At 49.6% G+C, this 15779-nt stretch overlaps 1 protein-coding gene across 1 annotated transcript in view; it reads right to left on the reverse strand.

Annotated features, from left to right (window-relative positions):
• The window catches only part of SLIT3 (slit guidance ligand 3), a 1010870-nt gene extending 995454 nt beyond the window's left edge, over positions 1-15416 (reverse strand). The window contains exon 1 of the mRNA XM_085617848.1: positions 14687-15416. Coding sequence (XP_085473974.1) covers positions 14687-14874 — 188 coding nt within the window. The 5' untranslated portion in view covers positions 14875-15416. The remainder of the gene's footprint in view (positions 1-14686) is intronic.
• Positions 15417-15779: the final 363 nt, after the last annotated feature.

The following is a 15779-nucleotide window of genomic DNA, read 5'->3' on the forward strand; positions in this document are numbered from 1 at the left end:
TCATACGGAGTGCCTGAGGACAAAGAAAAAAATAGCCCCATAATCGTAAGCAGTGGATGGACACAAATACTTGGACCGTGCTCCAGGGGAGGGCCAAACACAAGAAGAAGACATAATGCCTGCATGCTGTGACACACAGGTACAAAGGAAATGAGAGCGACGCTGAGGCTAACAAATGGTAAGCTATGGGAGAGCTGTATGCCTACTGGGTGCAAACAACACGTCGCGCAGAGACAGCACATGTCCTGTATAGCAAAGCCTAAAAAGTGCTCTCTCAGTGCAGGTACAAACTCTTCTCTTGCAGACCAGACCGCCTGATTCCATCTCTGACTCTGAGTGCGTGCGATTCACCTTATCTCTAGTAAAATACCCGAGGAAATCCTGAGACCACCGTTTCCCTTTCATAGGATGACGAGGGGTGTAAATTGGGAGTGCGCCTCTTCATTTGTGGCACATATTTAATGTGCCTACCAGTTTCCTTTTGCTGCTGCATCCACATCTATAATATGACAATGGTGAAAAGCAGTGGCATAATAAAGACCCCCGCAGCCCCTGCGGTGTAGGGGTACCCCAAGCTCCGCGGGGCCCCCTCCGGCACTGGCTCCCGTCTGGATCCAGAGTGTGGGGGGGCCCCCTGCATGTACTTTGCAGGGAGACCCCTTCAAGTTTCGTTACGCTACTAGTGCAAAGGGATTCCGTTACTCACAACTAGCAAATGCTCCTTTGAAATCACTCCGGCACAAAATATGCACCTATGACTTCTGTATTACAAAAGGTTCCACAAAGGTTTCTGCAGCCTATTCAGCAAGACAAAAGTAGCCTTCGGTGTAAAAAAAACAGGTGCAAATGACTACTGTGCTCCACAGCTCTACATGATTAGGGCAGGGGGGTGAAGTCCGCTCTGTTCGCAGAGTTTGCTGAGTTTTTCGCACTCCGCGGAGCTCACAGAGTTCCAAAAAACCCACCTACACATAGCAGAGCGGAGTTGTTTCCTGGCTCGCCAATGGTAAATTGGTGAGGGAGGAAAATCCAACTCTAGACCGGTTCCCAGCGAGATTTCTCAATGCGGGTGGTCGCGGATAGTCACAACTGTTCGCATTGAGAAACCTTCCGTTCGCGTTGATGAAGCTGCCGCTTGATTAGAACTTCTACTCGAGTGGCAGAATGAAGCAGCACCCTCTTGCCCTGCTCGTGATGCAGTTCGCGCTGATTTTACAGCATGGGACAAACACCCGGCGCTAAAAATCACTGCGAACGCCGCAAGGTAATGCACTCTGCCGCTCGCGGCACTCTGCGCACCTTGGCAACGTTTTTTTGTCACTTCTACGGAGAACTCCGCCCAGACCTATCCATGATATACCCATAGGACTCACCACTACGTGCAAAACATGTTGGATTGATGTCTCCCTAGTGATACACAGATTTAAATATCGCCTCTGCCACCTATCTCTGCCATAGCCCTGCGGCATACCTGTACACATTTGTGTACACATTACATGCCCACAATGTTCAATATCGAGTTTACATCCCTGTGTGATTGATTACAATTTTGAGCATAGGTCTCTAAGACCCATAGCTTGTATGTTACAATGGCACATGCACAAATAAACTGGGGATTATGTAAAATTTTCTAAATGGATCTATCCAGCCGAATTTAGGGAGGGCTCGGGGTCCAGTGGTACAATAAAGAGTCTGCCCCTATTCTTTCACGGCTCTCACTGCAGCCTGCAATTATCATGTCCCACGTCCCACACCTACTGATCTGTTACCTCCTCTGGGCGGGGAGCGCCTGCTCACCGAGAGTGCCTGTATAATTTGCATCTATCATATATTTAACCTTAGCTGACCTCTGCATACTTTTGCAGGCATTCAGTAAACTATCAACTCCGCGTGAAATTCACACAGTAGGAAGATTGGTTTGCGAACAGTAGGGGCAAACAGTGCGTCTGCGCCTGAACCCATGGTATGCCCACCCTGGAGTGTTAAATGCGGCACGTTTTTAATTGATTTTCAACGTGCAATTCATTGGCTGGGGCAGTCAGACCTCAGTGTGAAAATTTCAAATAAAACCTATAAAACTCCCTTTTTTTGCTACACATGGTTCGAACCGTGGGGCTGGAGGTGGGGGTCAATCTTTGTTCCGACTTACATATTGGAAAACTGTAATATCCTTTCAGTCGCCCCCAATGCACCTCCCCCAGATTTGCATTTTTTAATTTTCCAAAACTGCACGAGGTTTCACTGTAGTTTAATCTGCCTAGCTACAAATACGCAAAGAGGCCTATAACTTTAAATGGGGGAAATCCAGGACTGATATCGTTACTTCACCCTACTTGATTTTCAGAATTAGACTTTGGGATCGAGCCGTAAAAGTAAGTGGACTTGTTGCAGTGCGTTTATAAACAAGGAGGATGGCGGGCGATGCACACGCAGTGTGTGCACCGATGTCCCAACATCGTACTCGAAACCCATGGCATAGTAAGACAGTCACGCGCCCTAATGACTGCTGTTATGTTGGGAGGATCACCCATGTGTGTTCGCTATTGAAGGGGTGTCCTCCACGCCCACCTCTATGTGAAAGTAAATTGGTACCGCCCAGAGCGGAAGCTGGGGGATAGAAATAAAGTACAGGTCATGAATGGACATCCGGGTCAGACCGAACTTGCAACCACAGAGAGAAGAAGTGTCTTTTGTTAGCTGCTGCCGTTACCCACATTCATCAGGCCTGAGTACCTCACCAGGGAGCAACCCAGGGCACGCAACAACTGGCGACGAGGGTGGTCTCCTCTCAAGGGACCGCTCTGTGCCGGAGTGCCTTCTTTGATTCAGAAGCGGCCGCTGTGAGTCGTCATCGGGCGCCGGGCCCGCCTGTCTCACGGTGAGCGCCCTTACCCTGTTCCTTCTCAGTGTGCCTGTGTGCCTCCTCCTTCGGAGTCCTCATACGCCCCGGAGTGGCTGCCCGGCCGCGTCTGCAGAACTGTTTGGCACAATCCCTACACACGTGGTCTGTGTGCGCGCGCACGCCGTGCTTTCGTGCGAAGCAAGAGAAGGTGCCGGCAGTGTCTCGCGCTGCGTTGCCTGTATCCGCGGCGGGCAGGAGCATCGGTGATAAATGGCACAGATCCCTGGTGCAGCGAGGGACAAATAAAGAAACAAAAAAAAAAGGAAACTAAAAGGGACAACACTCACTAATGGCCTAAGAAATAAAATACAATAAAGCAAGGGTGGCAAACATAAGTCTTCAGCTTACTCGGCATCTACAAAACACTGCACCACGGCCAGAACACCAAGTGTGCATTTTTTTCCAGCGGGCACGTATATTTCTGCTACCAGAAGGCTGCATAAGGCAGGCCCATCCCAACAGACTGGGACTGACAGTTCAAAGGTGTGCAAAACCAAGGCGTGCTGCTGCATGGTCCAGACCCAAGTCTACTTCTCCACAGGCGTGGTCCTCCTGAGTCAAGTTGGGGTATTTCGACGGTGTATCCCTGATTAAACTAGAGTGCGCAGAACGGCGACTGTGCCCCCTGTTGAGGCTTTCGTAATGGATGGCCAACCATCTGCGCAGGTGGCTAAATGGAAGGACTGGCTGGAGCGCCTCGAGACCGACTTTGCTGCGGTGGGCCTGAAGCCGGAGCGCCAACGACCCATGTTGTTGCACCTGGGCGGTCCTGCGATCCACAAGTTGGGCAAATCAGTAGCTCCACACCTACGCTACCCTCAAGCTGCACTGACGGCACACTTCGAACCTCTAGCCAACCCAGATTATGAACGCTTTCTATTATGCCAAGTACAGCAACTCCCTGAGGAATCGGTGGACACTTTTTACGCCCGCTTAAAAGAACTGGCAAGCACATGCACGTTGCTGGATATAAACGATCAAATAAGAGCACAATTCATTCAGGGGTGCTCGTCCATCAAGGTGTGAGAAAACATACTTCAAACTCCAGGAATCTCCATGGCCGACATCTTGACGATGGGCCGAATCCAAAGAACTGTCAAAGGTGTGTGCTGCACACATGGAAGAGGCACTTCAACGACAAGTCAAGACTGAACATGTGAATGCGGTGACAGCCGCGTCCCCTACGAAGCACACCCCAAAGAAGCCAGAACGCAGCAAGCCACCATCAACAACCAGGACATGCTACATGTGCAGGGAAATTCATCCTCATCAAGAACCGTGCCCTGCTCAAGGGAAGAAATATTCGGTATGTCGCAGGCTAAATCACCTGGCAAAAGTGTGTCACTCAGCTGGGCAAAGATGGCAGCGAGGCCGACAGGTCAACGCCATAGATACCCCGCGTACGGGAGAGGACGAAGACACCATGGATGATGATAATGTGGAGGGGGCAGTCCACGTCATTCACGCCCTGCAACCAAACGGATGCCCTAAGTGGCGAATCCCGAAATGCAGCATAAGCGTTGCCGGATCCCAGATACAGGCGCTGATCGACACAGGCGCCCCCATAAACATCATGGCGCAGTCCATGCTACGGGCGCTTCCGATACAGCCAACCCTGCGACCGACTTCCACACAGGTTTTTGCGTATGGTTCCACGACGCCTCTCTCCTTGGCCGGCGTATTCACCACCAACATCTCCCATGAGTCAAAATCCACCAGAGCCAAGGTCTATGTCACCCAGGAAGGGCCTGGGATGTTACTGAGCTGCCGCACGGTGGAGCCCCTACAGCTGGTAGCCTTCGCTTTCGCTGTACACCAGGAAGATGTGGAATGCTTGGTGGAAGAATTCAAATCCCTTTTCAAAGGCATAGGATGCCTCAAGGATTATATGGTGTGGCTCCACGTGGATCAGTCTATCCAATTGGTTGCTCTCAAACACCGACGAGTGGCTTTTCATCTGCGGCCAAAAGTCGAGGAGGAGCTGAGGAAACTAGAGGCATGGTTGTCTACAATCGTGATAGCCCGAAAGCCCAAGCAACCAGGGAAAGTCAGAATCTGCGTCGACATGCGCCTGGCGAACCACGCGATAAAGAGGGAACGCCATCTTACCCCGACAGTAGACGACATAGTCGCGGAAGTTAGTAGTTCGCAGTGGTTTTCTAAAATGGATCTAAGAGCAGGCTGTCACCAGCTACTGCTAGACCCTGAATCGAGAGCCATCACCACATTCTCCACACATGTGGGACTACGCAGATACAAGCGGCTCAGCTTTGGAGTCTACAGCGCGGCGGAGGTTTTTCAAGACACCATTAGAGGGGTGTTTTCCGGCCTCAGAGGAGTCATAAATGTCAGTGACGACAACTCTAAAGGAACACATGGACCGCCTTTGTGATGTCTTCCAGAGACTACAAGACAGTGGCCTCACCCTACATCGTGAAAAATAGGCTTTCCTTCAGAAGGAAGTAGCTTTCTTCGGGTACCACTTCTCCCAGCAAGGCGTGTCACCCAATCCTGCAAAAGTCTGTGACATCCAGACTGCACCAGCCCCTACCACCGTGACTGGTGTGAGAAGCTTTTTGGGTATGGTCACATACTGTGGCCGATTCATCCGGAACGTTACGGAACTAACTGCGCCATTGCGAGACCTCACGAAGACTACCACCACTTGGGAGTGGGGTCCTGTGCAAGAAAAGGCGTTTCTGGACACCAAACGTGCCCTCTCAGCGGAGACCACGTTAGTTTACTTCAACCCAGCGCGCAAGTCGGATCTGTCAGTCGATGCGAGCCCCATTGGACTCGGGGCAGTACTATCCCAAAAGCAGCCAGATGAGGAGTGGGCACCGGTAGCATATGCCAGCCGTGCACTAACCGACACTGAACAGAGATACTCACACATCGAAAAGGAAGCAATTGCGATCCACTGGGGGTGCTGCCACTTCCATCTGTACCTGTATAGTCAACCGTTTACCGTCCACACAGACCACAAACCGCTGATTCCGCTCTTCATGGGAGTCTCGTCAAAACCACCACTGAGGATTGAAAAGTGGTGGTTTTGACGAGACTCCCATGACTCCCATTGACCATGCAGTAAAAGTGGATCCTACAACGACAAGAATACCAGTTCAACGTGATCTATCGCTCAGGGACACATAATCCAGCCGACTTCCTGTCCAGGCATGCGAGGCCGGTGACCAAGGAGGAGGAGAGTGAAGCGGACGAGATTGAGGAATACGTCAGGCTAGTGGTGGAGCGTTCTCGCCCCCTTCCCATCTTGCTGGAGGACATTGTAGAAGCAACCAAGGCAGACGAATGCTGGGAAATGGCGACCTGAGCTGTGGTATCAGGAAAATGGCACCTCCTACTTGACAATCTGTCATGCAGGACTGAAGAGGTCCAAATGGCCGTCAAAGCCCTACATAATGTTCGCACCGAACTGCCCATTTATCCCGAAGGATGCCTAATGAGAGGCACCCGACTGGTCATTCCCCGAACCTTGCAACAACGAGTGGTGGATCTGGCCCAGATTGCTCACCAAGGAATAGTCAAGACCAAGTCACGACCATGCAGTAAATGTGGTTTCCTGATTTGGACAGCGTGGTAGAGCAGACGGTCCGATCTTGCTCTCTATGTCAAGCCATGGGCCCAGCTGAACCACCTGCACCAATTGTGACGGAAGATATACCACCTCACCCCTTGCACAGAGCCAGTGCCGACTTCGGGAGTCTGCCTGACGGGAGGGGCGGCACATGCTCGTCGTCATCGTCGTCATTGATGATTTTTCAAAATATCCAGAGGTCGAGATTCTAGATTCAACCACCGCGAGCAACACAATACCGCGGATTGAGAAGATCATGCTCACCCATGGACTTCTTCGAGAGCTACACACAGACAATGGCCCACCGTTTTCTAGTCACGAGTTCACTGATTACCTCCAATCTGTGGTGTCCGACATCACAAAATCACGCCCAGGTGGCCACAAGCAAATGGGGAGGCAGAGCATTTTATGCGCACCCTTAACAAGTTCCTGAGGATAGCCGTTGCCTGAGAGCAGAACATGGAATGCGCCCTGTACACTTTCCTGAAAGAATACCGTTTGACACCTCACTCCACAACCATGGTCACCCCCGGGTCGCTGTGAATTCACCGGATGGTGGAAGATGTCATCCCTCATGTGACTCCGTCCTTAAGCCTTTGTAATCAGGTTGCCGAACGACTCCAACAACGACGAGCCAAGAATGATCAAATGTCCCGGTGACGGCATGCAAAGAGGCAGTCTCTGGCAGTCGGTGACTTTGTGTTGGTGAGAAATCGACATCCACGAGGAAAGTTCTTGCTTCCATTTGAACTGGACCCCTGGGCCATCCAGGCAATCAAAGGCACGATGATAACAGGCAGGAGGGATGGTGAAACAATGAGGAACATTTCACATTTCAAGACGTAAAAACATCCGGTGCAACATCCTGTGTCTCCCAGAGCAGAGGCGCCTGATCCAGATGATGTTGAATCCACGGTTGCGCCTGAATCTGCTGATGTGTTGCTGGCCAACCGACAACAACGGTCTCCGCCCAGGTTTTCCACCGGCAATTCCTCGAGGATGTCCCTCACCGAGAACTGTCAAGAGAGGAGTGTCTGTCGTGGAGGTCAGAGGTATCAACTCCGGGCCAATCCTGCGGTGTCGTCGACTTAGAGGTTTCGTATTGGACTAAGTGCTCTTACATGGACAATGTTTGTGTTCCCATGTTATGCATCGTTCACATCTCTCTCTCTATATATATATATATGTATATATCCTGTGTCTTATACTGCGCCACCTGGTTTTTGGGTGTCATAGTTTGTTCTCAGCCAATTTGTGGTACAGGAGGAATGTTATGTTGGGAGGATCACCCATGTGTGTCCGCTGTTGAAGGGTTGTCCTCCACGCCCACCTCTATGTGAAAGTAAATTGGTACCGCCCAGAGCAGAAGCTGGGGGAGAGAAATAAAGTACAGGTCATGACCGGACATCCGGGTCAGACCGAACTTGCAACCACAGAGAGCGCAAGTGTCTTTTGTTCGCTGCCGCCGTTACCCACATGCATCAGGCCTGAGCACCTCACCAGGGAGCACCCCCGGGCACGCAACAACTGCAAAGAAACTGCACCCGCCTCGTACTGGTTCGGTAGGAAAAGGCAACCACAATTGGGATGCAGTGGGCTGCTCGTGTAGCAGGACCCTGGTGCCACTGCCCGTACTACAATAATCATAGCTCGCCGCTAGTTGAAAGGAAGGAAACAGACGTAATACGAGAAGCCAGAGGGACAGTTTCCATTTTTTTGCACGAGGCTCTGCCTATGACATGTAAACCTGCCTCATGGCTTGCCTACGTATTTAACCCCTACTATGCAGATCTTTATCAATACTTTTAATCTCAGGACCAAGCCACGGGCGGCGGATGTGCGCATGCACGTTTTACGTCAGCAATGCGCGCGCTCTGTAACTTCAATTGTCAAGAAGGAACGGATTGCAAAGCAACTTCTTCACTCCGAATAAGCTCTATGTGAACTTTTCTGCGCATTAAATTCTGCATTACCGCCAAGTTACACCGACTTCTTGAATGCGTCACTCGAAGTTACGAGTTCGTGTTTCACCTTGGCTCAAATGTCAGAGAGCAGAGCCTGACATCGGAGGCCAGACCACTGTTTTTTTTCCAGTGGAATTTCAATTGACTCCAAGCGTGTACTTATCGTTTCGAAAGGCCCTGTGTGCTGGCACTAGGGTGAAATCATGGGTGAACTCTGTGGCGGGTGTTTTACATCAAGCTGGTGACCTGGAGCGCCCGAGGTTACAGCTCTCGGGTTTCAGCATGTTGCTGCACACTGCTACAAAGCTGGTCAGTTAAGTTAAACCCCGTTGCTTACAGCACGCAGAGCACCGACCAACTTTGTTGATCCAAGCACTTCCCTCCGACCGCAGCCTGAAGTGCATGCTTCTAGAGAGATACTTCTGAATTTTCCCGAGCGTCTTGGATAAAAGAAGCTTGATTTCAGCATTGAAACAGCACAGACTGCAAGGTGTGGACCCGCTGCAGCATGGAATCAGGATCGGCCTTTGGCATGTGGAAACTGGGCCTGCGCCCAGGGCGCCGACCTTTAGAAGGGCGCAGGAGCTACCTGCAGCAGTCTTCTATCAACCTGGCTCCAACAAAAGTGTATTTAAACAGTTTCTGGAGGCTGCTGGCGCCTGGGTCTGCATTCTGACAGTTTTTCTTCCCATGGCTGTACTTTCTCTTGACCCCAGCCACTTTTCCTCCTACACCTCATTTTTTTCAACACAAAGTTACGGAGAAAGTACTGCAGGGGGCACCAAATTTGGTTTTGCCCAGGGTGCTCTCTGAGCAAAGACAATCACTGCAAAGAATATGCATACTAAAGGTTCATGAGAGAGGAGACACCAGTGTGTGCCTTTCAGTTACTGATGCCAAGCCACGGCCCAACAAGGGCTACTGCAGTCCCTGAGGTGAAGGGGTTGTGCCCCTACTCAGGTAGGCTTACCAGAATACTCCATGTCACCAAGAATGCAGCATTCTGATTCTGGGTTTTTGGTTTATCAACGCAATGCATTCTGGGAGATGTTATCCTTGTTGACTTCACTTTATCCAACTGAGTTAACACACCTGAACACAATGAGTTGTAAAAGAAAAGCCCAAACTGGACCATTGCTTCATATGGGACATGGCCATCTTTTATTCATACCCACAAGGCATCTCACCATTGTCCAAGGATTTGGAGATTTGGGAGAAAATGGAGGAGTCACTTGTGCACCTCTCCATTGAACAGCCTCTTGTTTTGTGTTACTCCACGGGGCCCAACTGAGGCATCTAGAAGGGCTTTGATTCTATGGTGAAAAATGATCTCTCCTTTTGACTATCACATAATATGCATGCATTTTATTAGCTAGCACGTTTAGTAAATGCTTTAAAATTAACCACTTCTACGATTTAATTTTCAAAAGATATGCAAGGAAGGCCACTGTGGACCCACCATAAGTGTTTACAGTTTAACTGGTCTCTGTACTCGATCAGGGACTGAGGGCTGTTCGCAACCCCTTTGGTTTATGGAAACGGACAGCCCGTGTGATAGGTACGGTGTTATGAGGCTCTGGAAAGGTGATGTATGTATGGTGTATGAAGGCTCATTGGAAAATAATCTTTGTACTCCATATTGATGGAGGGCGTGTGAAAAGTCCAGAGTGTCTCTTGCCCTTCTTTTACGATATATGTTTTTCATTGTGTATGTTTTTAGCTTTCAGCCACATGTAGGTTTTCGCAAAAATTGCTTTCAAAATGTGCTGTCAGTTACGTATGTTATACTGGTTAGATGAACATTTTAGCAGTGATTTGAAGATGATACCTGGGACTGCATGTCTAAATTCAACTCTCCAAAACAGTGGATATGAGTTTGAACCGGCAATATCCATATTCATTGATTAACATGTATTGGACTCTCTCATCCAGATTACTTGGGTCAATGAGGGAGATATTGGCACTTAATATTTAGCATGTGTTGGTATCTTTCATCCAGAGAATGTGGGGTACATTGCGCGATTATGTATTCAATATTTTACACGTATTGTTCTCTCCCATCAAGTGTATTCCACTCGCCCATCAGGATAATCTGGGCTAAAGAGGGCAACATTTGTAATCAATATTCAGCATGTATTTTACTATCTAGTACAGAGAATGTTGGATACATTGGTCTACATTTCTATTCAATATTCAACATGGAGAATGTAAGAGTGATATTTGAATTACCTAACAGGTGTCAGGCTCTTCCATCAGGTGAATGTGGAGTAAAGCAGGTGATGTTCAGATTCAATATTTAACATATAGTTTATGCTCCCGCTCATAGACTGTTAGCTAAAGCAAATCACTTTATAACCCATATTTAGGACTTGTTTCACTGCCCCAGAGAATCTGTGTTACCGGTTGTGATTCTCCTACTCTGTATATAACACATATTGAACTCTCTCCCTTTCAGAGAATGTGGGTAAAATTGGCCGATATGCCTATTTTATATGCATTGTAGTCTTTGATCCAGAAAATATGGGATAGTGTGATGAGTTTCTTATTCGCCATGGCATATTTATTAAACTACCCCATCCACTACTATATGGGCTACAGTAGGCAGCAATACTGTTCAATATATAGCATGGATTGAACTCTTCTAAATAGTTGATATGGTTGAGCTCGGGCGCCATTCCTATATGTTTTAACAGTTTGTCAAATTCTGCTTGCAAAGATCATGGATTAAACCAAGTAATATTATATTCCACAGTCAGTATTGAGTTCTTCCTTCCAAAAGTTAGGTATTAATGAGAGCGATTTTCACGTGTGATGTTTTTCAAATATCGCGTGCATGCTCTCCTATGTGCCCTTTTGGGCAGATTCCAATCTGAGGAGAACCAAGATTATATTCCATTCCGTCCAGGTATTAAAACGAAACGTATTTATCTCAGGTCTGTTATTTTAACATACTTTAAAACACACGTTAGTAGAAAGGCAGCGTGCAATGAGATTACCAGACATGCAATTTCAGGGGAAAATATTTGGGACAGAAACTTGTTAAAGACACTTTCCAGCGGGAATTGGCCAAAACGTCGAAGGTCTGAAGGTGACCACGTGACTTGGGCAGTGCACCCACGCCCTGCAGAGTAGCTCTGCCGGCGTCCTGCTCAGTCTGCGGCCCCTAATGCTCAGTGTCTGCAGACTGACATCTGACGCTTGTCCCTGAGCTCTGACCCCGATCACGAGTCTAATCCCTGTCAAAGAGGCCCAGATACCACTCTTCACCCAAGACAGTTTCCATGCGCGCAGTCCCTGCTCTCAGGGCGCAATTACGCAGTTACTGCCCATTTTAGCCAATTATGAAAAGCTCCTTTGGTTGAACATGAAGCACCGTCTTCAAACTGCCTTTGATCTGTGGCAAGAAATGGAAAGTAATAACTCTCTAGTGGGACACAAAAAACGCAAATACCGGTTATTTATCCCTCTTTGGCCCATATTTAAACGCTTCCAATTTTATTAGATCAAGGGAATGAGACAGAAGAGAGATGAAGTGGTTCGCATAGGATCACACAGTGTGTTTAACTGCAGAAATCTGGACTGAAGCGGTCGCATCCAAGAATCCGCAATTGAAAATGTAGTCACGACATCTGCGCCCACCCAGCCACCAACACAAGCTTGTGGCTCACACCACCCAGATCTTGCTATGGAACAATACAAGGAATGCGAGCTGGAGGAACAGAGGGTGGCCCCTTCTTGCAGCCATGCACACTAAGACAGAGAATGTTCACGATGAGTGATTGTTCATAAGACGTGGCATTTTCCCCGTCCTACAACCTGAGGTAGTGTTTTTCATGTTATACATGTGTGATAGATCTGTCATGTAAGTTAACACAAAAGTTGAAATGCTGTTTGCACAATACTGCCCTGTGACGTACCACCTGCTGCCATTGGTTGTGGTAAACATATATGATCTGGGAAATGAGCTCTGTTAAAATACACATGGAGTAATCAGACGGCGATTTCTTTTCTCCCCAATTTTTTCAGATGTCTGAATTATAGCCTTTTTTCACAATTTGCAACTTGCAGCGTTTCCCACTATCTACCAGAATGGGGACAATTTGTATTTATGCAGCCGAGTGAGTGACTGTGGCATAACTTGCACCTTGTGGCCATAGGGGGGGGGGGGGAAGCATGCCTTGATGTGCACACTTACCTTGGAAGTGTGTTACCCTAAACGTCGCTATACAACTAAACTGACCACATTTCCTGCCTAGGCTGAGAACACTAGTAACACAGTATGCACTGTATTCACTAGTACTATTGAACAAAACACTTACTGCTCCCAGCCTGTTGCTTAAAGCACTTATTCTAAGAGATCGCTGCTGTTGCTAGTTACTGGTAAGGTGGCTCAGCGTGTTAATGTGCCTGCTTCAGAGATGTGTGTACAGACTGCATCTAGAAGGTCTCTTTCTCTCAAGGTCAGACAGACTTTCAGCCACCTGAGGAGGATACAATGCGTAGTAGAGTCTGTTGACTGGTGGTAGTCGCTAGTTACCCAAATGTGTAAATCGCACAGACTGTCAGGGAAAACCGTTTGTGCTTCAGGCGCATCTTTAATGAGTACAAACAACCCGGTTCTGAAGGTTCGAGTCTCCAACTTCTCTAAATTAAGGGTGATTTCTGGGGCATTGTAACTTTCTGCTGCTGCATTATTGCCTAGTATGTATAAAAAGAAACTACAATGCAGTAGGGATTGAATAAAGGGAAGTACAGATATCCAGTAGGGACTGGACAATCGGCCTTGGAGTGTAAAAAGATGTGTGTTCCGTTGCCGCATCTGATGGTTGAGTGGACTAAAGCATTCAATGCACGGACCTGTGTTCGGCTTTTCCTCTCCCATTGCCGCAAGTTCAGATGGGGGGGCTGTACTGGGCCTTTCAGCCTCACGAAGTCGACGACATGAGCATCGTTGAATAATATTAAACATTTGGAGAACAGCAAAAAAGTAGGCCCCAGAGGAACGCGTAATCTACGAATATACAAACGCGTGCTGAGGGTCGCGGGTTGTGCATGTTCAGGGGGAACGGTGAGAAAACGAGAGGCAACACATGGTTTGAAGTTACAAGGGATGGACCCACGCTCCCTGGCCGTGCCTTGGCCTGCGGGCCCCGTGGGCGGCTGACGACCCCAGACTCTACCCCAGGGTCCCCTGGTGAAACGCCGACTGTCACCCCCGCTGCACGAGCTCTCCTGCTCCGACGAGACGGCGGAATGTGCAGACAAAGGTCGGAATGCGGAGCTGTCACTGCTCCGGCCACCAGACCGGATTTACTCTAAACAGCCCTGGGGCTGGGAGGGGGCGCCACAGCCGGACGCGCACACCTACTGCTCAGCCCCGCTCTGAGTTGTGGGCAGCAGACCCGACCCCGCTCCATCACCCTATCCTGCACACAGGTGAGTGTGAGGGGGCGGGGAAGAGGTGCAGACGGTCGGCTGCAGAACTGATAACGCGGACACGAATAAAGCCTTCATGTACCGATCTCCTCCCAACAGCAAGACAGCGAACCACGTGAGTAATTCAGCAGCAACACATTGACAAAACCAACTAAAAGAAAGGAGAGACGTCCGTACCGTGCAGAAGGAATGACTCGCGCCACCCCTTCCCTCCACCTGATAGAACAACCCCCTCGCATCTAAGGGACATCAGCCCAAAATCACGTCTTGAGCGCCGCTCTGGGGGGCAGGGAATTTGCAGAAGCAAATCTGCATTTCAAGCGAAATGTCAGACTAAAGGCACGCTCTGAAGGCAGAGTCCATTTAAAGATCACCAGAAGTCAACTAGACCCCCTCAGAGGCATCCAGCAATCACAGACGCGTTTGCGAGGCCACAAAGAATCTTCGATATAGCGCCAACCGGTAAATGCCTCCAAGAGCTAATGACAAATATCCTTATTGATATATATTTGATTCCCACCCAAGGGCGTCGTTCAATTGGTGCAGCAGGTGCGGTAGCGCCGGGGCCGAGGGGCGCATGGAGCGCTGGTTATTAATGTATTTTATAATTCAAATATCAATGGGGAGGGGGTCATTTCCTTTCTTGCACTAGGGCTACGCCACAGTTTCCACCCATCTCCACATGGTTCATGCGTCTTTCTACACCGGACTTGCACACCCCTCTTTGTTGTTTCCCTTGCACAGCCCCAGCCCCGACAGCATGCACAGAGCGCCCCTGTGAGTACTTACATCCTCTCTGCGTTCCGCGGGATGCCCCTGGGCACTGCTTTCAAGCCCAGCCCATGGCAGTCCACATTTGGTCCCGAACAGGTACATTTGCTGGGGCATCCTCCAACGCGATCCAAGGCTACCATGCACACAATCCCAAGCAGCGCCACGAAATGCCAACATCCCCCCAGTCCGGGGCCGGGCGACATGTCTGCAAAACCAGATGCGCGCCCCTCGGCGTGCGCGAACCTCCAACCACGGGGACACGAGCAGGTGGGGCGGCCTCAGACCTCTCTCGGGAGAGCCTGGGATCTCATTCCCAGATGAAATGAAATCTGATCACGATCGGGGGGAGGGGGGACTTGCGGGACTTCTTAAATTCCCAGCGGGGTTAGAGCTCCCCAGGTCTCCAGCCAGCCGAACCGGTCTTGAGATAAGAACAAGCATCCATCAAAAGTTGTCAGCGGGTCCCAGGGCTTCAGAGTCCACCAGGTGACTTATGCAGAAAGGTGCGCGACGTGCCGGCCGTGGTTCAGGGGTCCTGCGTCAGGTCACGAGCGAAGCACTGTACTCCCAGGAGCAGAAGGATCAGGCAGACAAGAGAGCGCAAGGGCCGGAGTGTAGCAGGCGGGGTGCAGGAGCGGCGCAGGCACCACAGACTGCCTGAGAAGGAAGCATACCTCCCACTTCATTCACTGAAGCAGAGCCAGAGGCTGGAGGAGGCGGCCCACCCCCAAAATCTCAGCTCCTTTACCCATTGGACAAGGAGGACGTGACGTCGGCAATGTTTGAAACTTTTTTCCTGCTCTCCAAGAGTGCGGAGTGAGGGGAGACAGGAGGCGGGGATGGGATAGGGGTGGGTGAAAGGGGAAGAGGAGGGTGGAGAGCGGGTACGGGGCGCAGATACAGGTAGGCAGTGGTATGGGCGTGCAAAGTGTGACAGGATTTATTTATTTATGCATTTTTATAAAGCGCGGACTTTACCTGAAGGTGTCAGAGCGCTGTGCAATAGAACCAGTTACGTTACATGAGAGAAATGTTACAAAATACAACGTACAAAAATAGCAGGACACGGAATCAAACACAGCAGGCAAGATGAACACAATATCAACCA

This window comes from Triturus cristatus, chromosome 7 (assembly GCF_964204655.1).
Source record: "Triturus cristatus chromosome 7, aTriCri1.1, whole genome shotgun sequence".
NCBI lineage: Eukaryota > Metazoa > Chordata > Amphibia > Caudata > Salamandridae > Triturus > Triturus cristatus.